General features: G+C 51.5%; 3 protein-coding genes across 3 annotated transcripts; 1 reads left to right on the forward strand and 2 right to left on the reverse strand.

Annotated features, from left to right (window-relative positions):
- Positions 1–3,490: 3,490 nt before the first annotated feature.
- DCS_05027 (uncharacterized protein) lies at positions 3,491–4,307 on the forward strand (the record flags this gene model as incomplete). The annotated part of the gene is made up of 2 exons (XM_040802333.1): positions 3,491–3,571; positions 3,618–4,307. 2 exons carry the CDS (start codon positions 3,491–3,493, stop codon positions 4,305–4,307), a joined length of 771 nt encoding a protein of 256 aa, XP_040657366.1.
- A 933-nt stretch (positions 4,308–5,240) lies between these two features.
- Positions 5,241–6,280, reverse strand: DCS_05028 (phosphoribosylaminoimidazole-succinocarboxamide synthase; the record flags this gene model as incomplete). The annotated part of the gene is made up of 2 exons (XM_040802334.1): positions 5,241–6,045; positions 6,153–6,280. The coding sequence occupies 2 exons, from the start codon at positions 6,278–6,280 to the stop codon at positions 5,241–5,243; spliced, it is 933 nt and encodes a 310-aa protein (XP_040657367.1).
- Positions 6,281–7,256: 976 nt separating this feature from the next.
- Positions 7,257–22,844, reverse strand: DCS_05029 (uncharacterized protein; the record flags this gene model as incomplete). The annotated part of the gene is made up of 17 exons (XM_040802335.1): positions 7,257–13,015; positions 13,058–13,249; positions 13,340–14,137; positions 14,198–14,581; positions 14,681–14,791; positions 14,858–15,289; positions 15,338–15,418; positions 15,479–15,967; positions 16,034–16,084; positions 16,250–17,305; positions 17,471–18,349; positions 18,398–19,030; positions 19,079–19,483; positions 19,532–19,939; positions 19,988–21,901; positions 22,541–22,779; positions 22,831–22,844. 17 exons carry the CDS (start codon positions 22,842–22,844, stop codon positions 7,257–7,259), a joined length of 13,845 nt encoding a protein of 4,614 aa, XP_040657368.1.
- Positions 22,845–23,742: the final 898 nt, after the last annotated feature.

Consider the following 23,742-nt stretch of genomic DNA (forward strand, 5'->3'; position numbering starts at 1 on the left):
CGAAGTTCTACAGTATACTACTCCGTACTTACTGTACTTACGTACTGAAGTAAGTGCGGAGTACTTACTTACGTCGACCCATGTACCGGTCGGTGCACATGGACGTCCACATGTGCGTTTGCCGCCTCACAGCCATCTCCCCTTTGCGCTGTCCGTCTGTCAGCGTTTTGCATGGGACCCTCGACCAACATCTCATTGCTTACTCGATGCTCAACGCGCTACTCCCTACATGTGCAGTACACCAGTAAGTACTCCTCACTCCCTGCTAGTGCTCATCGCTCAATACTTACTGGCAGGTAGTAAGTACCTTGGCGCAGTACTTAGGATGGCTGCCGCGCGACTGGCTTCCCACAGGGCCCTTTTACCTAGGATCGACGACAACCATTTCAAACAAATACGAGCAGGAGCTGGCACGGATGCTAGGCCTACCTACCAGTAGCCAGGTGCGGTTTGCGGCGGCGGTTCCAATCCCACGCCACGCCACGCTCGTGGATCCGAACAAGCAACAGAGCCGGGGCTCGTGACGTTTTGGGTCCTTGGACGCGGCAGGCCTCAACCGGCTGGGCCGATGCGGCTTCCACGCAGGCGCTCGTCGATTCCGTTTCCTTCGAGACAGATGGTAGCGCGACCTGCCAACCTGGTTAGGGCCAACCGTTCATCCTTCAGCTCCTCGAGGCTTCGCCGACCTTTCAGCTTCGACGCTTCCAGAAGCACATGCCCTCCGCGTACGGCTGCCTGCCGATGCCCCCCCCCCCCCCCCCCCCCCCGGTCGTGCCCCTTGCGTTCGGGGCGCAGATAATGCTTCGGTCGTGCTCCGGGACGAATGACCGTGCCGAGAGATGCAGATGGCCACGGCACAAACGTCGACCAGTCCGGCAAAGGCAAGAGGGAAAAGGATGGGCGATCAGCGATGACAATGGCGGGGTGAGACGCTAGGCCGCCAAGGCAGCAGATTCGTGTGCCTGCAGCGCACCGCGTGACAGATGCCCCACAGTCGACTTCAGAGGGCCTGGCTGGCAATACCTGTACAGTAAGGAGTACAGTAAGGAGTACAGTACAGTTAGATGTATTTGCTGTGCAGCTACGGAGTACTCGCATGCATTCTAGGGCATGAGTGCAGTGATCCGTACGGAGCAATACATGTGCACTCGTTCCAGCATGTGGCACGAATCCCGGCGCCCAGTCATTCATAGCACCTGCCAGGTACTACCCACCGCCCCCGACTGCTGTGCTGCGGCGGAGAGCAAACGATGCCACTCCAAGAGGCTCCTCCCCGGGAAGCCCGAGGGAATCCGGGAGTCGATGAGCTGGCGTATGGAAGTCTCCGAGAATGCGCCAATGCAGCCTCTCGCTCGAGTGGGAGGGGAGACTCATGATACTCATGACGCCTCTTGGGCGCCCCGAGGAGGTTGCTGCCGGGATCCTGGCAGCCGACGTCTTCGTGTTCGGCTTGCGTCGCAAACAGGCTCCGGCTGTGCCGCCCGCCATGGGCAAGGGCAAGCGCCGATGGACGGTCACAGTCGGAGAGCTAGGCACGCACAGGGTAGGCTGGCTGGGCCGGCATAAAACTGCAGCGTCACAGTTCAGTCGCGAGTCACACAATGCGTCGACAAACGACCCCTGAAGTGGGAGACGTGGTCTGCGCTGTAATTACTTGTATACTGTGCGTGTGCGTATACACGGCCGACGACGACGCGACTTTTCCGGTAAGGTGGCCTGCAACGACGGCTTTGAGGACGACCTAGGTACAGTGCTTGTAATACTCTGTACTGTACAGTCACATTCAACCTGCCCGCACCTGCGAAGGTGCCGACAACCTTGCCTACCTTAGTACCTACGTACCTAGCTATTATTCCTTACTGCAGAGTTCCAACTGCACGGTGCTCGTCATGTACTGCATGTGCCGAGCGCTGTAGAAGAGCGGAAGAAGTTTTTGCTGGAGCCTCTGACGGTGGCGGCAAGGATTACGTCGCGGGCCTGTGTTGGGCAAGGCAATGATGCACCGCTCACGCTTCCCCCCTCGCACATGTACTCGTGGAGGAGGTAAGAAAGTAGACGTACGAGGTGGGTGATGATGGGTACATGTTCTTCACGCCCATTCTGTACTGTTCTTGCATGTACTTGCACTTGCCGCAGGTGTACATGTACTAACTAGATGGCTCGCCATGCACGTACTTACTGTACAGTACTTGGTTATGGTTGCATGTACTTATGGAGTGCTGCACTCTGGACTCGGCGACCCAACCACGCGCATGTGGAAGGCGCCCACCGACCCGGACAAACAGCCACGCAAACGCCGAAAACTTCGACACGATGCCATCCAACGTACGCCGTGAGGCCTCCCTTGACAACGTTCGTGCGTAATCTTGTACGCGCTGCCAACCCGTCACCATCATCGGACGCACGCATCGGTGCCTGCCCTCGTCCACATACGCCGGCGGCGGGAGGCCTTCCCGCCTGGGCATGTGCCCGAGCCGACTCCCACCTATCCGGCTTGACCTCAGCACGCACGCGCAGCACAGCCCGGGCAAACGACCTGGGACCGACGGCCTTCGCTCGCTCGCTAGCCTGCAGCATCGGACAGGGATTCGGGCTCCACGGATTGTGATGCAACCCCTCCGACCAACCGACCGGTTTCGAAGGACGCCATCGACGGTACCTCGACTACGTGCACATGAGGGTGCGTGTCCAGCAACACTTCAGGTCATCTCATCCCAGCTTCCCCCCGACCCCCGTTCCGCCGCCTAGTCTGATCCCCCCCGACCCACCGCCAAATTGTGACAGAAGCGTTTGCAGCAGAAGCCAAGGGCAGGATCCTCCGTCCAGGGATGTGGCCGATATCCCAGATCTGATATTCGTCGCTCCGCTCTACGGTGCCGTGAGTACATGCAAGTACGGTAATACAAAACAGATGCATGCACACTTGCAAGCACATGCATGCACGGACAGATGCGGTACCTTGCTCCATGGCGCCGGAGCCTTCTCTGAATGTACTGCTCGTGCGTGCTCGTGTGAGAGTACAAGAACGGAGTGCCGCGGTCATACTTATACCGTTCCTGACGGCCACCTCGACCAACGAACAAGCTGTCCTCGAATTCCCGTTCTGACACGCACGCATCCCGAATTCATCACAGCCCTCACTCCGCTCGTGGGAAAACACCGCCGGCACGCGACTGACCTTTCAAGTTTTCCTTTGACCTCGCCGGAGCTACCTTTTTCTTGACCTGCTCGTGCCGGCCGTTGGAGGCGAGCAGCAACTTCGCCTCCGTCCGACCGTACGACAGCGGCCAGAAGAAGGCGAGGTCGGGAACGAGCCTATTTGAGGTGGAAGAGCGGCCGACGAGCGATAAGCGGCCGGTCACCGGGCCTGAGCAGCCATGGCGTTGTCGTTCGCGGCGTCGCATTACGCCGCCGTCGACGCCGGCGACTGCTATCGGCCCTCTCAACATCCGCAGCCTCCACCATCACCCCCGGCTCTCGAGGATCCGAGATGCTCTCTTCCCTCCATCTCCAAGCTTCTGGGCTTGCCGAGCGCCGCGTCACCTCCGGCCGAGCTTTTGTCCGCTTCGCCGTTCGTCCTTGCCCCGGCTGAAGGTACGTACGGATCGGCCTCGTAGGAGGACTCGCTCGCGGGATGCCGAGTCGAGGCGAGACTGACCGATTCCGTTGGCAGTTTCAGGCACATCCTCGCAAGAATGGCAGCAGGAAGCGTCGTGCGTCTACGTCGAAGCCCGCCCCGGGTCGAGCTACGCAACATTTCCGCCTCGGAGGGGAATGCCCCCAACACCACCGATGGGAGTGGATGCCTCCTTCGACGGCTACGGCTCACCTCTCAGCAAGCCCATGTGCCGCTTTCCGTCGGCTTCAACGCCCAGGACGGCGTGCGAAGCGACTCCTCCGCTGGAGAGCGACGCCCGTCGGCATCACGTCGCGCCACGAAGTCAACCTGGCGTTTCATGTCCGAGGCGGCCGTACGCCGACGCCCTGTTCGCCCAGCATCCGGGTTTGTTCGCTTCGCCGCAGCCGCAGATATCAAATCTGTTTTATCAACAGCCGCTGCCGCAGTCTTTTCCGCCCCTGTCGATTCCGCTGCCGCTCGCTCCGACGTTGGCGGCCAACCCGTGGCAGCACCATCATTACCTGTCACCGGCCCACGCAATCTCTCCTTCTCCGAGCCAGGATCGCTACGTGTGCCAGACATGCAGCAAGGCCTTCAGCCGACCAAGCAGCCTCCGGATTCACAGCCATTCCCATACGGGCGAGAAGCCGTTCAGGTGCCCGTATGCCGGCTGCGGCAAGGCGTTTAGCGTACGCAGCAACATGAAACGACACGAAAGAGGGTGCCACAGCTTTTGACACTGGCGCCGGGAGACGGCCGAACCCCTGAGGAAAGCCGATGGCCGGCTGTGGGCGCATCCGGCATCCCACTCGTTTCCGACCGCCCATGACCTGTCCGCACCGTCTGTCCACCGAGTCGTGGGGGGGGGGGACAGGGGGTCGGATCCGACTCGCCAGCCATGTTCATTTGACTTCTTGCTTCTTCCTCTCCCAATCGTCCGGTACGAGCATGTGCGATCTTCAAAATGCACTAGGGGGAGGGGGGGGGGCTGCAGGCAAACATACGTTTAGTCATTTGCATGGCTAATGTCGTACTTACGTGCGTGCATGCCCGTACGTGTAGGCGTGCACGGGGGCATGTATGCACATACTGTGCTCGGCGTATGGATCTGCACCGCCAAGGGCAGGGGTCTGTTTTGCATGGGCATGGGCGTTGGCGTCGCGGCGTTTGGGCACACTACAGAATTCGCTCGGGGACATGTACCGAATAGAGTCGGCCAAGACGAGCCTTGGTTCTTCACGGCTCTCCTTGCTCATGCCGCTCCTTTCCATTCGTGCAGTTACTCTACCCGCGCAGCGTGCAGGATGCCACCTCCATGGTGGGTTGCGTCGGCCACCCGACGTCCGACAACAACAGCGCGACAAGGCTGAAAGGCCGGCCGTGACGGAGATCGACGGCGACGGTGACGATGCGAGGCAGGACGACACGGCGCGGCACAGCATCGCAGGATGGTGCACGTCGCGGAGCGAGGCGGGGCTGCGAGCCGCTCGATGATGGGCGACGGCGGCGTGGCAACACAGCCTCTTTTGGCGTCGGCTCAAACACGTCACAAAGGAGGATCGTCGCTCGGCTCGTACACGGGTGCATGCTCTCGGACCCGGTCCGACGTATGAGAAGCTCGCTATGTTCCCGAGGCGTCTTCGAAGGCCTTGCCAGTGAGGAGCCGGAAGACTTCCTTGTAGCGGTCCTCGGTGGCCTTGCAGATGTCGGCCGGCACCTCGACACCCTCCTTTCCCTTGAGCCCCTCCTTGATGAGCCAGTTGCGGACGAACTGCTTGTCGAAGCTGTCCTGCTCGCGGCCCGGCTCGTACGAGTCCTTGGGCCAGAAGCGCGACGAGTCGGGCGTCAGGACCTCGTCGACGAGGTAGATGTTGTCGTCGGCGTCCTTGGCGAACTCGAACTTGGTGTCGGCGATGATGATGCCGCGCTCCTCGGCGTAGGCGGCGGCGACCTCGTAGATCTGCAGGGACAGCTCCTGGACGCGACGGGCCGTTTCCTCGTCGCCGAGCTCCTTCCAGGCCTCGTCCGGGTGGATGTTCTCGTCGTGGGCACCCATCTCGGCCTTGGTGCTAGGCGTGTAGATGGCACCGCCGGGGAACCTCTGGGAGAGCTGCAGGCCGGCGGGCATGGCGATGCCGTGGACGGTGCCGCGGGCCTGGTACTCGTTCCAGGCGCTGCCCGTAAGGTAGCCTCGCACGATGGCCTCGATCTTGAGCACCTGCAGCTTCCGAACCTGCATGCTGCGGTTGCGGACCGCGCGGGCCTCGTCGGCGCCGAGACCGGCCGGCAGTTCGAGGCTGAGGAAATGGGTGCGGAGGCCGGGGATGCGTTCGGCGAGTACGGCGAACCAGTGCGCCGAGGCGAGCGTTAGGATGGCACCCTTGTTGGGGATGCCGTTCTTCATGACGACGCTGGCGCCGCGAGACCTGCGTCAGCCCAGTCTTCCTTCCTGTCCGGAAAAGCAAGGGGAAGGGAAAACGGCAGGGGAAGAATGGTCGGCACGCGTTTCATCCACTGGCGAGGCGAAGCTTACTCGAAGGCGGAGAGGCGATCGGATGCGACGAAGAGGAGAGTGTCGGGGTCGGGCAAGGCGAAGAGGTCTCGCACCTTGCCCGACGCCAATTTCTGCAGCGACGGGAGGCTGATGGTCGTCGTCACCATCGTGAACACTCCCCGGGGTTGAGCTTGCTGCCGGTGGTTGGCAGGGCGCGGCGAGATCGAGCAATCATCATTTTTTATCGAAGATTGCCATTCGTACAGTGCTGCTACCAGTACGGTACACTGTACCAGTTCCCCATGCAGTTCTCCGTACATTGACACCTCGGCGAATCTCGTGCCTGCATTGCTACCCGCTCGACTGACGGCAACCGGTGATTGGTTGGATTTTGCACAGTATTCATTACTGAACAAGGACTGTGCGCACAGTGCACGTAGAGGAATCATTGCTCTGGGCATGTTGAGGCATTCTGAAGAGAACGTACACCTACAACTGCGAGGATATCCGCAGTAAAGGCGTGTTACGATTACTTGTATTTGACGTGATATATCAAGATCAATATCTACGCCTATATCTACAGCACAGACTACATCTAACGTACAGGGTATCGCTCTATATCTACGTCCACCAAACCATCATGTCCTCCTCAGTGCGCTTTCCTTCGAGTACCTACACGACCATACTGGTGCAGTTGCTTGCATGGCGATAGCAGTCAGCTATTTCTCGCAGGGATGAGATGCGAAAATTACACCAAAGTACACTCTGGGTACAGGTTCTGGGTAGAGGTTCTCGGGGACGGGCACCACCACATTTCGCACGAGCACAACGCTTCAGAATCTAGGATGAACCTCCTCCATCTGCCACTAGTACTTTTCTATTATGAGCATAGAACAGCATTCTGGATGGCTAGTGTCATTTCTCTAGTTCTATCGACAACAAAGGTTCAAGGATATCGAGCATAATTGAGGCGTGTCACTTTCGAACGAGTAATAAATTCAACACCGATACTTCGATACAATATTGACCCAATGGATATCAAGAGGTAGAAAGAATGAAAGTTTTCTAATTGCGAAGCTATACATCAGACGTGGTCAAGTTCGTTTCCGTATCCTCCCATTATTCACTATCGTAACAGACGGCCTAGCTGGGGGGGGTATTAAAAAGTACCGGGTTATAGTTGCCGTATACGATGAGATCCGCATTACCAGGTGCGTAGCTGATTGTATTAGACCCATCACTCAGTGACTTGCCCTCGGTTAAAACAACAGACGTAGTGTTGGGGTATATATACGGTGCACCTTGTGTTACGGTTACTAATGCCGGAGTGGTCGTGCCTGTCCTACCCGCTATTGGGATAAAGACAACACCACCATTAGGGGCAAGGATTTTGACCCCGAGATTATATTCGGCAGCAAATGTTGCCGTAGGAACGACACCTGGTGACAATGCTGCACTACCCAGGATCCCATCGATTAAAATTGCAATGGAATAATAAGGGTAGTAAAAGTTCGACGAATATGCCCAAATCTCTCCGGAGAAAAAAGAACAGCCGGAATTTACAAGAACTGCTTGGTTGTTGGTTACTATTTGGAAGCTTAGTGAATACGATGATGGATCGGATATTAGCGAAGCCGAATCTGAAACGCCACCTGGAGTAGTTGCCGTCATAGTGCTCGCGGCAGATCCAGCCACGGGGGGGATGATGTACGGCGGGATGACGAGTCCCAACCCGTTTGTAATGCCAACATAGCTTGATGATCCGCCATTAAACGTATAACCGGCTGGAAGAGAGACCGTTACAGGTACATTTGTTGCACGGCTTCCGGCACGTAAAGCGGTAATCGATACGGGGGTAATCGTACATGGCGAGGGTGAATAGGTATTAAGGTTGAAGAATAAGGAGACTAGCGCCGGTGTTTGAACAACTATAGTACCAGAGGTGGTACCAGCAGGCGGGACAGTTACGGTCCTGGTAATAGTGCCGGACCAAGAACCCGTTGAACTTACGTAGCCTGGTGGAGTGGTAACAATAATCGTTGTAACGCAGTTGACACCGCATCCAGGCAGAGGCGGCAGCGTGACGGTACCGGCGGTTGGTCCCAGTGTAGTGATAGTGCTCAGGCCACCAGTTACAGTAACGACAATAGATATAAAACAACTGGTAGTGCAGCCAGGCGGTGGCTGAATCGTACTTATGCCTGGGACGGGCCCCAAGGTCGATGTAGTGGTAACGCCGACAGTTCTGGTAACGATGATTGATGTAACACAGTTGACAGAACATCCAGGTGGAGGTGGAATTGTACTAGTTCCGGCAACTGGTCCAAATGTAGTGCTTGTAGTTAAGCCGCCAGTTGCCGTAACGATAATGGACGTGACGCAGTTAACAGTGCAGCCAGGCGGAGGCGCGATCGTACTGGTACCAGGAATAGGTCCAAATGTAGTGGTTGTAGTACGGCTACCCGTAAAGGTAACGATGATTGACGTAACGCAGTTCACACTACACCCAGGAGGAGGCGGAATCGTACTGGTACCAGCGGTTGGTCCAAGTGTGGAAACGGTGCTCAGCGCACCTGTTGCGGTAACGATGATTGATATAACACAATTGACAGTGCAACTAGGTGGAGGTGGAATGGTGCTGGTGCCAGCAGTAGGTCCAAATGTAGTGGAAGTAATAAAGCTACCGGTTGCGGTAACGATGATTGATGTAACACAGTTGACTGTGCAGCCCGGAGGAGGCGGAATCGTACTGGTACCAGCAGTGGGCCCGAATGTGGTTGTAGTAACAAAGCCACCGGTTGCGGTGACGACGATGGACGTTATGCAGTTGACAGTGCAGCCAGGCGGAGGTGGAATCGTGCTGGTACCGGGGGTAGGTCCGAATGTAGTCGAAGTGACAAGGCCACCTGTTGCGGTAACGATAATACTTGTGACACAATTGACCGTACATCCAGGCGGAGGTGGGATTGTGCTGGTCCCGGGAGTCGGTCCAAAGGTAGTTGAAGTAACAAAGCCTCCAGTTTGGGTAACGATAATTGATGTAACGCAGTTGACAGTACAGCCCGGGGGAGGTGGAATCGTACTAGTTCCAGCAGTTGGTCCAAACGTAGTAGAAGTAACAAAGCCGCCTGTTGCTGTAACGATAATACTTGTAACACAATTGACAGTACATCCAGCCGGGGGCGGGATCGTACTTGTACCGGGTGTCGGCCCAAATGTAGTAGAGGTAACAAGGCCACCTGTAGCTGTAACAATGATTGATGTAACGCAGTTGACTGTGCATCCAGGCGGTGGAGGAATCGTACTAGTACCAGGGGTTGGTCCGAATGTAGTAGAGGTAACAAATCCACCCGTAGCTGTAACAATAATTGATGTAACACAGTTAACGGTGCAGCCCGGTGGTGGTGGAATTGTACTAGTACCAGCAGTTGGTCCGAATGTAGTCGAAGTAACAAACCCACCCGTTGCGGTAACAATAATACTCGTAATGCAATTGACAGTACATCCAGGTGGAGGCGGGATCGTGCTTGTACCGGGCGTCGGTCCAAAGGTAGTTGAAGTAACAAGACCGCCTGTTTGCGTAACAATGATTTGCGTAAAGCAGTTGACGGTACAGCCCGGCGGCGGTGGAATCGTACTTGTACCAGCAGTTGGTCCAAATGTAGTAGAGGTACTATATCCACCTGTAGCTGTAACAATAATTGATGTAACACAATTTACAGTACAGCCAGGCGGAGGTGGAATCGTACTTGTACCCGGAGTCGGTCCAAACGTAGTTGAAGTAATAAGACCTCCTGTTTGAGTAACAATAATTGATGTAACGCAGTTGACGGTGCAGCCCGGTGGAGGCGGAATTGTACTGGTGCCGGCCGTTGGCCCGAACGTAGTTGAAGTAACGAAGCCACCTGTTGCGGTGACAATGATACTTGTAACACAATTGACCGTACATCCGGGTGGAGGTACAATCGTACTGGTACCAGGAGTCGGTCCAAAGGTAGTTGACGTTACAAGACCACCGGTTTGGGTAACAATGATTTGTGTAAAGCAGTTAACTGTACACCCAGGCGGCGGAGGAATTGTGCTTGTACCGGCAGTTGGTCCGAATGTAGTAGACGTACTGTATCCACCCGTAGCTGTAACAATAATTGACGTAATGCAGTTCACAGTACAGCCAGGCGGAGGTGGAATCGTGCTAGTACCAGGAGTCGGTCCATAGGTAGTTGATGTTACAAGACCGCCAGTTTCGGTAACTATAATTTGCGTGAAGCAGTTTACTGTGCATCCTGGTGGAGGTGGAATTGTACTAGTTCCAGCAGTCGGTCCGAAGGTAGTTGAAGTGCTCAATCCACCTGTAGCAGTTACGATAATTGTAGTACCACAATTGACAGTACAACCTGGAGGAGGTCCAACGGTACTAGTACCAGGAGTCGGTCCATAGGTAGTAGTCGTAATTATACCACCTGTCAAGGTTACGATAATTTGTGTAAAGCAGTTGATAGTGCATCCAGGTGGGGGTGGAATCGTGCTCGTACCAGCAGTAGGTCCAAAGGTAGTAGCAGTACTAAAGCCACCCGTAGCTGTAACAATAATCGACGTAATACAATTCACGGTGCAGCCAGGCGGAGGTAGAATCGTACTAGTACCAGGGGTCGGTCCGTAGGTAGTTAACGTCACGAGCCCACCGGTTTCAGTAACTATGATTTGTGTAAAGCAGTTTACTGTACATCCTGGTGGAGGTGGAATTGTGCTAGTACCAGGAGTCGGTCCAAAGGTAGTTGAAGTGCTCAATCCACCTGTAGCAGTCACGATAATTGTAGTGCCACAATTGACAGTACAACCTGGAGGAGGTCCAATTGTGCTAGTACCAGGAGTCGGTCCGTAGGTAGTCGTTGTTACTATACCACCTGTTAGGGTGACGATAATTTGTGTAAAACAATTAATAGTACAGCCAGGTGGAGGCGGAATGGTGCTTGTGCCAGCTGTTGGTCCAAATGTAGTAACAGTACTGAAGCCACCTGTTGCAGTAACAATAATGCTTGTAACACAATTCGCGGTGCATCCGGGCGGAGGCGGAATCGTACTGGTACCAGCAGTCGGTCCATAGGTAGTCGACGTTACGAGACCACCGGTTTCAGTAACTATAATTTGCGTAAAGCAATTGACTGTACATCCAGGCGGAGGCGGAATTGTGCTTGTGCCTGCTGTTGGTCCAAAGGTGGTAGAAGTGCTGAAGCCACCTGTTGCAGTAACAATAATGCTTGTAACGCAATTCGCGGTACATCCGGGTGGAGGCAGAATCGTACTGGTACCAGGAGTCGGTCCGTAGGTAGTTGAGGTTACAAGTCCGCTAGTTTCAGTAACGATAATTTGTGTAAAGCAATTTACTGTGCATCCTGGCGGAGGTGGAATCGTGCTTGTACCAGCTGTTGGTCCAAAGGTGGTAACAGTGCTAAATCCACCTGTAGCGGTTACAATAACCGTTGTGCCGCAATTAACGGTGCAACCAGGGGGCGGCCCAATTGTACTAGTACCAGGAGTCGGTCCATAGGTAGTAGTTGTAATAATACCACCCGTTAGAGTTACAATAATTTGTGTAAAGCAGTTAATGGTGCAGCCAGGCGGAGGTGGAATCGTACTTGTACCGGCTGTTGGTCCAAATGTTGTTATACTGCTGAATCCTCCTGTAGCCGTAACAACAATTATCGTTACGCAGTTGACGGTACATCCGGATGGAGGCGGAATCGTACTAGTACCAGGAGTCGGTCCGTAGGTAGTTGACGTTACAAGACCACCGGTTTCAGTAACAATAATTTGGGTAAAGCAGTTGACTGTACATCCTGGCGGAGGGGGAATTGTGCTAGTGCCAGCTGTTGGGCCAAATGTCGTTACGGTACTTAATCCACCTGTAGCAGTTACAATAATAGTTGTACCGCAATTAACAGTACAACCTGGAGGAGGTCCAATTGTGCTGGTTCCAGGAGTAGGTCCATAGGTAGTGGTTGTTATAATACTACCTGTTAGGGTCACTATGATCTGCGTGAAGCAGTTGACTGTACAGCCGGGCGGAGGTGGAATCGTGCTTGTACCAGCTGTCGGTCCAAACGTTGTTATGCTGCTGAATCCTCCAGTAGCCGTAACAACAATCGTAGTTACGCAGTTGGCAGTACAGCCTAGCGGAGGTCCAATAGTACTAGTACCAGGAGTCGGTCCGTATGTAGTTGTTATTACAAGACCACCAGTTTCGGTAACTATAATTTGTGTAAAGCAATTTACAGTACATCCAGGGGGTGGTGGAATTGTGCTAGTGCCTGCTGTTGGTCCAAATGTCGTTATGGTGCTGAATCCACCTGTAGCTGTTACAATGATAGTTGTACCGCAATTGACTGTACAACCTGGAGGAGGCCCAACTGTACTAGTACCAGGAGTCGGTCCATAGGTAGTAGTTGTAATTACACCACCCGTTAAGGTAATTATAATTTGTGTAAAGCAGTTGACGGTACAGCCAGGTGGAGGAGGAATTGTGCTTGTACCGGCTGTTGGTCCAAATGTTGTCATACTGCTAAATCCTCCTGTAGCAGTAACAATAATCGTCGTGACGCAGTTAGCGGTACAGCCTGGAGGAGGCCCAACAGTGCTAGTACCAGGTGTAGGTCCATAGGTAGTTGACGTTACAAGCCCACCAGTTTCAGTAACGATAATTTGTGTAAAGCAGTTGACTGTGCATCCTGGTGGTGGTAGGATTGTGCTAGTACCTGCGGTTGGGCCAAATGTCGTTATGGTACTAAATCCACCTGTAGCTGTGACGATAACTGTTGTACCGCAGTTTACAGTACAGCCTGGCGGAGGCCCGACTGTGCTTGTACCAGGAGTCGGCCCATAGGTAGTAGTCGTAATGACACCACCTGTAAGTGTTACAATAATTTGTGTAAAGCAGTTGACCGTACATCCAGGTGGAGGTGGAATCGTGCTTGTACCAGCTGTCGGTCCGAATGTTGTTATACTGCTGAATCCTCCTGTAGCCGTAACAATAATCGTTGTTATGCAGTTGGCGGTGCAGCCTGGAGGAGGCGGAATCGTACTAGTACCAGGAGTCGGTCCGTAGGTCGTTGATGTTACAAGACCACCGGTTTCGGTAACTATAATTTGTGTAAAACAATTCACGGTACATCCAGGAGGTGGTGGAATTGTGCTAGTACCTGCGGTTGGGCCAAATGTCGTCAACGTACTGAATCCGCCTGTGGCTGTTACAATGATAGTTGTCCCACAATTGACTGTACACCCAAGGGGAGGTCCAATCGTGCTAGTGCCAGGAGTCGGTCCATAGGTAGTAGTCGTAATTACACCACCTGTCAAGGTAACTATAATTTGCGTAAAGCAGTTGACAGTACATCCAGGTGGAGGTTGAACTGTGCTTGTACCAGCTGTTGGTCCAAATGTTGTAATGCTGCTGAATCCTCCTGTAGCCGTAACAATAATTGTCGTTACGCAGTTGGCGGTACATCCGGGTGGAGGCGGAATCGTGCTAGTACCAGGAGTCGGTCCATAGGTCGTTGACGTTACAAGCCCACCAGTTTCGGTAACAATGATTTGTGTAAAGCAGTTTACTGTGCATCCTGGTGGAGGTGGGATTGTGCTAGTACCTGCGGTTGGGCCAAATGTCGTTATGGTACTAAATCCACCTGTAGCTGTGACGATAATAGTTGTACCGCAGTTTACAGTGCAGCCTAGCGGAGGCCCGATTGTGCTTGTACCAGGCGTCGGCCCATAGGTAGTGGTCGTAATTACACCACCTGTAAGGGTTACGATGATTTGTGTAAAGCAGTTGATCGTACATCCAGGCGGAGGAGGAATCGTACTTGTACCGGCTGTCGGTCCAAACGTTGTTATGCTACTGAATCCTCCAGTAGCGGTAACGATAATCGTTGTTATGCAGTTTACGGTACAGCCTGGAGGTGGCTCAATAGTGCTAGTACCGGGAGTTGGTCCATACGTTGTCGATATTACCAGCCCACCAGTTTCAGTAACTATAATTTGGGTAAAGCAGTTTTCTGTACATCCAGGAGGGGGTAGGATTGTGCTAGTACCAGCAGTTGGGCCAAATGTCGTTACGGTACTGAAACCACCTGTAGCTGTGACGATAATAGTTGTACCACAGTTTACAGTGCAACCTAGCGGAGGCCCGATTGTGCTTGTACCAGGCGTCGGCCCATAGGTAGTAGTCGTGATTACACCACCTGTAAGGGTTACGATGATTTGTGTAAAGCAGTTGACCGTACACCCAGGCGGAGGTGGAATTGTACTTGTACCAGCTGTCGGTCCAAACGTTGTTATGCTGCTGAATCCTCCAGTAGCCGTAACAACAATCGTAGTTACGCAGTTGGCAGTACAGCCTGGAGGAGGCCCAACAGTGCTTGTACCGGGAGTCGGCCCGTACGTAGTCGATGTTACGAGGCCAGCAGTTTCGGTAACTATAATTTGTGTAAAGCAGTTTACCGTACATCCTGGTGGAGGTGGAATTGTGCTAGTACCAGCAGTTGGGCCAAATGTCGTTATCGTACTAAATCCACCTGTAGCTGTAACGATAATAGTTGTACCACAGTTTACAGTGCAGCCTAGCGGAGGCCCGATTGTGCTAGTGCCAGGAGTCGGTCCATATGTAGTAGTCGTAATTACACCACCTGTAAGTGTTACGATGATTTGTGTAAAGCAGTTGACCGTACATCCAGGCGGAGGTGGAATCGTACTTGTGCCAGCAGTAGGTCCAAATGTCGTTACGCTGCTGAAGCCACCAGTGGCTGTAACAATGATTGTTGTAGGACAGAATCCAGTACAACCAGATGACGGGAGGATAGTACTTGTTCCTGGTGTTGGCCCAAATGTAGACTCAGTAATAACCCCTCCAGTAGGAGGTATGGTTACGATTATCGTCGTAGGGCAGTTACCCACGCACCCGGATGATGGCAATATCGTGCTGGTGCCGGCTGACGGCCCAGTCGTAGATTGTGTGATGGCACCCGTGGTTGGGATTGTAATAATAATAGTTGTTGGGCAGTTTTCATTTCTGCGTCCAATGCCGCGCCGAACAGGCATCAATGATTGATCAGCGCAGCCGGATGATGGCAATATTGTACTGGTACCAGCTGAAGGTCCAAATGTAGTTTCCGTAATAATGCCACCTGTAGAACCAATAGTTACAATAATTTGAGTAAAACAGGTCACTGTACATCCTGGAGGTGGTGGAATCGTGCTAGTACCAGCAGTCGGGCCAAAGGTTGTAATGGTGCTGAATCCTCCAGTAGCTGTGACTATAATCCTAGTTGGGCAGAACCCTGTACATCCAGAAGATGGTAAAATTGTGCTTGTACCTGGTGTAGGACCATACGTAGATTCCGTAAGAACCCCGCCGGTGACGGTGACTATAATTTGTGTATAACAATTCACCGTGCATCCAGGTGGTGGCAAGACTGTGCTCGTGCCTGCTGTTGGTCCAAATGTCGATATAGTACTAAAGCCACCTGTTGCCGTAACAATAACAGTTATTACGCAGTTTGAGGTACAGCCTATAGGAGGTCCAATAGTGCTAGTGCCCGGAGTTGGTCCAAAGGTTGTTGACGTTACAAGTGTGCCAACTTCCGTTACAATAATTTGCGTAAAGCAGTTTACTGTGCATCCTGGAGGAGGCGTGACCGTGCTAGTGCCTGCAGTTGGGCCAAAGGTTGTTATAGTACTAAGAGCACTAGTAACAGTCACAATAATTTGTGTAAAGCAGTTCACTGTGCATCCAGGAGGTGGTGGGATCGTGCTGGTTCCCGCAGTTGGGCCAAAGGTTGTAACAGTGCTGTATCCTCCGGTTGCTGTAACAATAATCGTAGTAGGGCAGAATCCCGTACATCCAGAGGATGGCAAGATTGTGCTTGTACCTGGTGTCGGGCCATACGTAGTTTCCGTGAGAACGCCGCCGGTAATAGTTACTATAATTTGTGTATAGCAGTTCACAGTACACCCAGGGGGTGGTAAGACTGTGCTCGTGCCTGCTGTTGGTCCAAACGTCGATACAGTACTAAAGCCACCTGTTGCCGTAACAATAATAGTTATTAGACAGTTCGTAGTACAGCCTGGTGGGGGTCCAACAGTACTGGTGCCTGGAGTCGGCCCAAAAGTGGTTGACGTTACAAGAGTGCCAACTTCTGTAACGATAATTTGGGTAAAGCAGTTAACTGTGCATCCGGGAGGAGGTGTAACTGTGCTAGTGCCTGCAGTCGGGCCAAAGGTTGTAATGGTACTCAGAGCGCTAGTAACAGTAACAACGATTTGCGTATAGCAGTTCACTGTGCATCCCAGAGGCGGTGGAATCGTGCTTGTGCCAGCAGTCGGACCAATGGTTGTAACAGTGCTGAATCCTCCAGTAGCTGTGACAATAATCCTAGTTGGGCAGAATCCTGTACATCCAGAAGATGGTAAAATTGTGCTTGTACCTGGTGTAGGACCATACGTAGATTCCGTAAGAACCCCGCCGGTAATGGTGACTATTATTTGTGTGTAACAATTCACCGTGCATCCAGGTGGTGGGAGGATAGTGCTCGTGCCAGCTGTAGGTCCAAACGTAGATATAGTACTAAAGCCACCTGTTGCTGTAACAATGATGGTTATTACGCAGTTAGAGGTACAGCCTATCGGAGGTCCAATAGTGCTTGTTCCCGGAGTCGGCCCATAGGTTGTTGACGTTACAAGAGTGCCAACTTCGGTAACAATTATTTGCGTAAAGCAGTTTACTGTGCATCCTGGAAGAGGTGTGACCGTGCTAGTGCCTGCAGTTGGGCCAAAGGTTGTAATGGTACTAGGAGCGCTAGTAACAGTAACAATGATTTGTGTAAAGCAGTTGACTGTGCATCCTGGTGGAGGTGTAATCGTACTAGTGCCTGCAGTCGGGCCATAGGTTGTTATAGTACTAAGAGCACTAGTAACAGTAACAATAATTTGTGTAAAGCAGTTCACTGAACATCCTGGAGGCGGTGGAATCGTACTTGTACCAGCTGTTGGGCCAATGGTTGTAACAGTGCTGAATCCTCCAGTAGCTGTTACTATTATTCTAGTTGGGCAGAATCCCGTACATCCAGCAGACGGCAAGATGGTACTTGTACCCGGCGTAGGACCGTACGTAGATTCGGTAACCACTCCACCAGTTATAGTAACTATAATTTGCGTGTAACAATTCACTGTGCATCCAGGTGGTGGTAAGACTGTGCTCGTGCCTGCTGTTGGTCCAAACGTCGATACAGTACTAAAGCCACCTGTTGCCGTAACAATAATAGTTATTAGACAGTTCGTAGTACAGCCTAGTGGGGGTCCAACAGTACTGGTGCCTGGAGTCGGCCCAAAAGTGGTTGACGTTACAAGAGTGCCAACTTCTGTAACGATAATTTGGGTAAAGCAGTTAACTGTGCATCCTGGAGGAGGTGTAACTGTGCTAGTGCCTGCGGTTGGGCCATAGGTTGTCAAGGTACTGAAGGCGCTAGTAACAGTAACTATAATTCGGGTATAGCAGTTCACTGTGCATCCAGGAGGTGGCGGGATCGTGCTAGTTCCAGCAGTTGGGCCAAAGGTTGTAACAGTGCTGAAACCTCCTGTAGCAGTAACAATGATTCTAGTTGGGCAGTATCCTGTACATCCAGATGACGGGAATATTGTGCTTGTTCCAGCTGTTGGCCCAAATGTCGATTCGGTAACAGTTCCGCCAGTGGGAGCAACGGTTACAATTATGATTGTAGGGCAATTACCTATGCATCCAGACGATGGTAATATCGTACTCGTTCCTGCTGTTGGTCCAACCGTAGATTGTGTGATAGCACCAGTAGTAGCAATTGTAATAATAATCGTCGTAGGACAGTTGACATTTCTCGGTGCAATGCCACGACGGCCCATCATTGCTTCATCGACACATCCCGAGGATGGCAATACTGTAATTGTTCCCGCTGTTGGTCCATACGTTGTTTCAGTGATGACGCCACCTGATGGGCCTATAGTGACAATAATTTGCGTGTAGCAGTTCACTGTACATCCAGGCGGTGGCGGAATCGTACTAGTTCCAGCAGTCGGTCCAGTGGTTGAAATAGTGCTGAATCCACCAGTAGCTGTAATAATGATTCTTGTTGGGCAGTACCCTGTACATCCAGCAGATGGGAGGACTGTGCTTGTACCAGCTGTAGGACCATATGTAGATTCAGTAATTATACCGCCTGTCGGAGCTACAGTTACTATGATTTGTGTAGAGCAATCGACTGTACATCCTGGCGGTGGTGACACTGTACTGGTCCCAGCTGTCGGTCCGTATGTGTAAACAGTGCTAAAGCCAGTAGTAACTGTAACGATAATTCTAGTAGGGCAGTATCCTGTGCACCCAGAAGATGGTAGCATTGTACTGGTTCCCGCCGTAGGTCCATATGTGGATTCAGTTATCACACTACCTGTAGGCGCTACTGTTACAATGATTTGCGTGAAGCAGTTGACTGTGCATCCTGGAGGTGGTGGAATTGTACTTGTCCCAGCAGTTGGCCCAAATGTCGTAACAGTGCTGAAGCCACCAGTAGCGGTAACAATGATTCGAGTTGGGCAGTATCCTGTACATCCAGCAGATGGGAGGACTGTGCTTGTGCCAGGTGTAGGGCCATAAGTAGATTCCGTAATAAAGCCACTTGGAGCTTCAGTAACAATAATTTGGGTAAAGCAGTTGACTGTGCACCCTGGAGGTGGTGGGATCGTGCTTGTTCCAGCAGTCGGCCCAAATGTTGTAACGGTGCTGAAGCCACCAGTAGCCGTAACAATGATTCTAGTTGGGCAGTATCCTGTACATCCAGCAGATGGGAGAACTGTGCTGGTACCAGGTGTAGGGCCGTATGTAGATTCGGTAATCGTGCCGCCTGTAGGAGCTACAGTAACAATAATTTGGGTAAAGCAATTCACTGTACATCCTGGTGTCGGTGAAACGGTACTAGTCCCAGCGATTGGTCCAAAGGTTGTGAAAGTGCTGTAGCCACCAGTAGCAGCAACGATAATTCTAGTAGGGCAGTATCCTGTGCACCCAGAAGATGGGAGGACTGTGCTGGTACCTGCTGTAGGACCGTACGTAAATTCAGTGACAATGCCACCTGTAGGCGCTACTGTTACAATGATTTGTGTGAAGCAGACTGTGCATCCTGGAGGTGGAGAAATTGTACTCGTCCCAGCAGTTGGTCCAAATGTCGTCACAGTGCTGAAGCCACCAGTAGCGGTAACAATGATTCTAGTCGGGCAGTATCCTGTACATCCAGCGGATGGAAGGACTGTACTAGTACCAGGTGTAGGGCCGTATGTAGATTCAGTAATAGTGCCGCCTGTAGGAGCTACAGTAACAATAATTTGGGTAAAGCAGTTCACCGTACATCCAGGAGGTGGTAGAACCGTACTAGTTCCTGCAGTCGGGCCAAAGGTAGAGATGGTGCTAAAGCCGCCAGTAGCAGTAACGATAATTCTAGTAGGGCAGTATCCTGTGCATCCAGCAGATGGAAGGACTGTACTAGTACCAGGTGTAGGGCCGTATGTAGATTCGGTAATTGTACCGCCTGTAGGAGCTACAGTAACAATAATTTGGGTAAAGCAGTTAACCGTGCATCCAGGTGGCGGCGGAATCGTGCTTGTTCCTGCAGTCGGTCCAAAGGTAGAGATGGTGCTGAAGCCGCCAGTAGCAGTAACGATAATTCTGGTAGGGCAGTATCCTGTGCATCCAGCAGATGGGAGAACTGTGCTTGTGCCAGGTGTAGGGCCGTATGTAGATTCGGTAATTGTACCGCCTGTAGGAGCTATAGTAACAATAATTTGGGTAAAGCAATTCACCGTACATCCAGGAGGTGGTGGGATCGTGCTGGTTCCAGCAGTTGGTCCAAAGGTTGTAACAGTACTGAAGCCACCAGTAGCTGTAACGATAATTCTGGTAGGGCAGTATCCTGTACATCCAGCAGATGGGAGAACTGTGCTGGTACCAGGTGTAGGGCCGTATGTAGATTCGGTAATAGTGCCGCCTGTAGGAGCTACAGTAACAATAATTTGGGTAAAGCAGTTCACCGTACATCCAGGCGGTGGCGGGATCGTGCTCGTTCCAGCAGTCGGTCCAAATGTAGAGATGGTGCTGAAGCCACCAGTAGCAGTAACGATAATTCTAGTAGGGCAGTATCCTGTACATCCTGCAGGTGGAAGGACTGTACTAGTACCAGGTGTAGGGCCGTATGTAGATTCAGTAATAGTGCCGCCTGTAGGAGCTACAGTAACAATAATTTGGGTAAAGCAGTTAACCGTGCATCCAGGTGGCGGCGGGATCGTGCTTGTTCCTGCAGTTGGTCCAAAAGTTGTAACAGTACTGAAACCACCAGTAGCAGTAACGATAATTCTGGTAGGGCAGTATCCTGTACATCCAGCAGATGGGAGGACTGTGCTTGTGCCAGGTGTAGGGCCGTATGTAGATTCGGTAATTGTACCGCCTGTAGGAGCCACAGTAACAATAACTTGGGTAAAGCAGTTAACTGTGCAACCAGGAGGTGGCGGGATCGTGCTAGTCCCAGCAGTTGGTCCAAAAGTTGTAACAGTACTGAAGCCACCAGTAGCGGTAACAATGATTCGAGTTGGGCAGTATCCTGTACATCCAGCAGATGGGAGGATTGTGCTTGTTCCTGGCGTTGGTCCAAAGGTTGATTCCGTAAGAAAGCCGGCAGTCTCGGTAATAATGATTCTAGTAGGGCATATACCTGAACATCCAGATGAGGGGAGGATTGTGCTCGTACCTGGAACCGGCCCAAACGTCGACTCTGTGATAATGCCTGCCGTGAGTGTGACAATAATTTTTGTCGGGCAGTAACCCGTGCATCCAGCTGATGGCAAGATTGTAGTTGTACCGGGTGTTGGTCCCAAGGTTGACTCTGTCAGATAGCCGCCAGTTACGGTAACAATCACAACAGTAGGGCAGTATCCCATACATCCAGCTGATGGCAAGATCGTACTTGTACCTGGACTAGGGCCAAATGTAGACTCAGTAGTAATGCCAGCTGTAGCGGTAACAATAACCCTTGTAGGGCAATACCCAGTGCACCCTGCTGATGGAATTATCGTTGATGTACCAGGGGTAGGTCCATAGGTAGATTCTGTGACGATACCGCCCGTTGCACCTACCGTCACAATTATCTGCGTTGGACAGTAACCTGTGCATCCTGGTGGCGGCAAGATTGTACTGGTACCAGGTGTTGGCCCCAATGTTGACTGCGTTACGACGCCACCAGTCCTTGTAACAATAATTCGTGTAAAACAATTAACGGTGCAATCAGGGGGAGGTGGAATGGTGCTGGTACCAGGTGTAGGCCCAAATGTCTCCTCTGTCACAACACTGGCAGTTTGTGTAACAATAACTCTGGTAGGGCAATATCCTGTACAATCAGGTGGTGGTGGGATTGTGCTTGTACCTGGTACTGGCCCGAACGTTGTCTGAGTAATGAGCGATAATGATGTTGGATCGACAATAATTACGGTACCAGTCAAGAATGTTCCGGTTGGTGGCAAGGTGATCGTAGATCGTATTAAGCCGGTTCCTTTACTGGTTACTGTTGTATATGGGCCTGTAAATGTTGTCTGCGGATCAACAATTACTACAGTGCCAGTCAAGAATGTTCCTGTTGGTGCCAAGGTAATCGTAGATCGTACTGAGCCGGTTCCTTGGCTGGTTACTGTTGTATATGGACCTGTAAATGTTGTCTGTGGATCGACAATTACTATAGTGCCAGTTAAGAATGTTCCTGTTGGTGCCAAGGTAATCGTAGATCGTACTGAGCCGGTTCCTTGGCTGGTTATTGTTGTATATGGACCTGTGAATGTTGTTTTCGGATCGACAATTATTATAGTGCCAGTCAAGAATGTTCCGGTTGGTGCTAAGGTAATTGTTGATCGTACTGAGCCGGTTCCTTGGCTAGTTATCGTGGTATATGGACCTGTGAATGTTGTTTTCGGATCGACAACTATTACAGTGCCAGTCAAGAATGTTCCGGTTGGTGCTAAGGTAATTGTTGATCGTACTGAGCCGGTTCCTTGGCTAGTTATCGTCGTATATGGACCTGTGAATGTTGTTTTCGGATCGAAAACTATTACAGTGCCAGTCAAGAATGTTCCGGTTGGTGCTAAGGTAATTGTTGATCGTGCTGAGCCGGTTCCTTGGCTAGTTATCGTCGTATATGGACCTGTGAATGTTGTTTTCGGATCGACAATTATTACAGTGCCAGTCAAGAATGTTCCGGTTGGTGCTAAGGTAATTGTTGATCGTGCTGAACCGGTTCCTTGGCTAGTTATCGTCGTATATGGACCTGTAAAGGTTGATTTTGGCCCAATGACTACTACAGTCCCAGTCTTATCTGTACCTGATGGTGGTAGCGATAGTGTAACTGTATTGGTGCCTGTTCCGATTGCAGTAATCGTTGTATACGGTCCTGTAAATGTTTGCTGTGTTTTGCTTGGCTCTATTATTATAATGGTCCCAGTTTTGCCTGTTCCTGTAGGGTTTAATGAGATTGTCGAAGGAGCAGTGCCAGTACCAATACCGGTAATCGTTGTATATGGTCCAGTAAATGCAGTTCTATCAGGATACGAAGTTCGTGTCCTAGAATATTCGTTAGCTTCTATTTTATAACGCCGTATGCAATTCGATCACATCGTACCGAACATGATTGCTTTCTATCGTTGTGCCGGAACATATTATTTGAAGTGGCTGAAAATCGATAATAACTGTCCCTTCATCCTTGTGTTTCCCTTCATCATTGTGTTTCCCTCCTTGAACGAGGTTGAGACATAAATGAAAAAAAGCAAGCTTTGCAAAACATTTCATAGTCATAAACCGCTCGGAAATCGTATGAACAGAAGAGTTTTGGGAGGGTGTAAAGAAGAGTGAGAAAAATATAGCGATAGAGTTGTGCGTGTAATTAAAAGTCTGGTGTTCTTGGATATGTGTTACAAAACATTTGTATCAATAGAATCGTTATACAATGTTTAGAAAACTCATCAATGTGAGATTTCGAGGTTGGTAACAATGGAGCAAATTGTAAACGTCAGATTTAGTGTTCAGAGGATGATTGTATTTCATATGAGTAACGTAATAATCGATTGGTAACTTGACTGGAAATAGAACGAATTACTCCTTAGACCCAGAATTCAATGGTCGCCCGAGTAGGCGGCCGAATGCCGGCTCCGGAAATGGCATACTTACCTAAAACAGTACTTCCAGGTTTAGTGGACGGTATTTCGAAAACCTGGAGCAATGGAACGGGGCTAAGGTTATTAGCAGATAGTTAGTGAAAACCTTATCATCCTGTAGCCGAGCAACGTGCCTCAATGGCTATTTAGTTTTCGCGACCAAACCCGTATTTGGTACTGGGTACGCTCATTCGAATTTTCAGGCCATGTTTTAATATTACCAGTCTCGACTCCATTCTTTCCGCAGGGATAATGGGCAGGGTGGAGCGAAATTGACGGATACCAGAGGGAGGCGCAGAGGTATATCACTAGCTGTACGGAGTACGGGTTAATTTACGTACAGTACGGAGTACACGGCACAACATAAGTACTT

The sequence above is a fragment of the Drechmeria coniospora genome, chromosome 02 (assembly GCF_001625195.1).
Source record: "Drechmeria coniospora strain ARSEF 6962 chromosome 02, whole genome shotgun sequence".
NCBI lineage: Eukaryota > Fungi > Ascomycota > Sordariomycetes > Hypocreales > Ophiocordycipitaceae > Drechmeria > Drechmeria coniospora.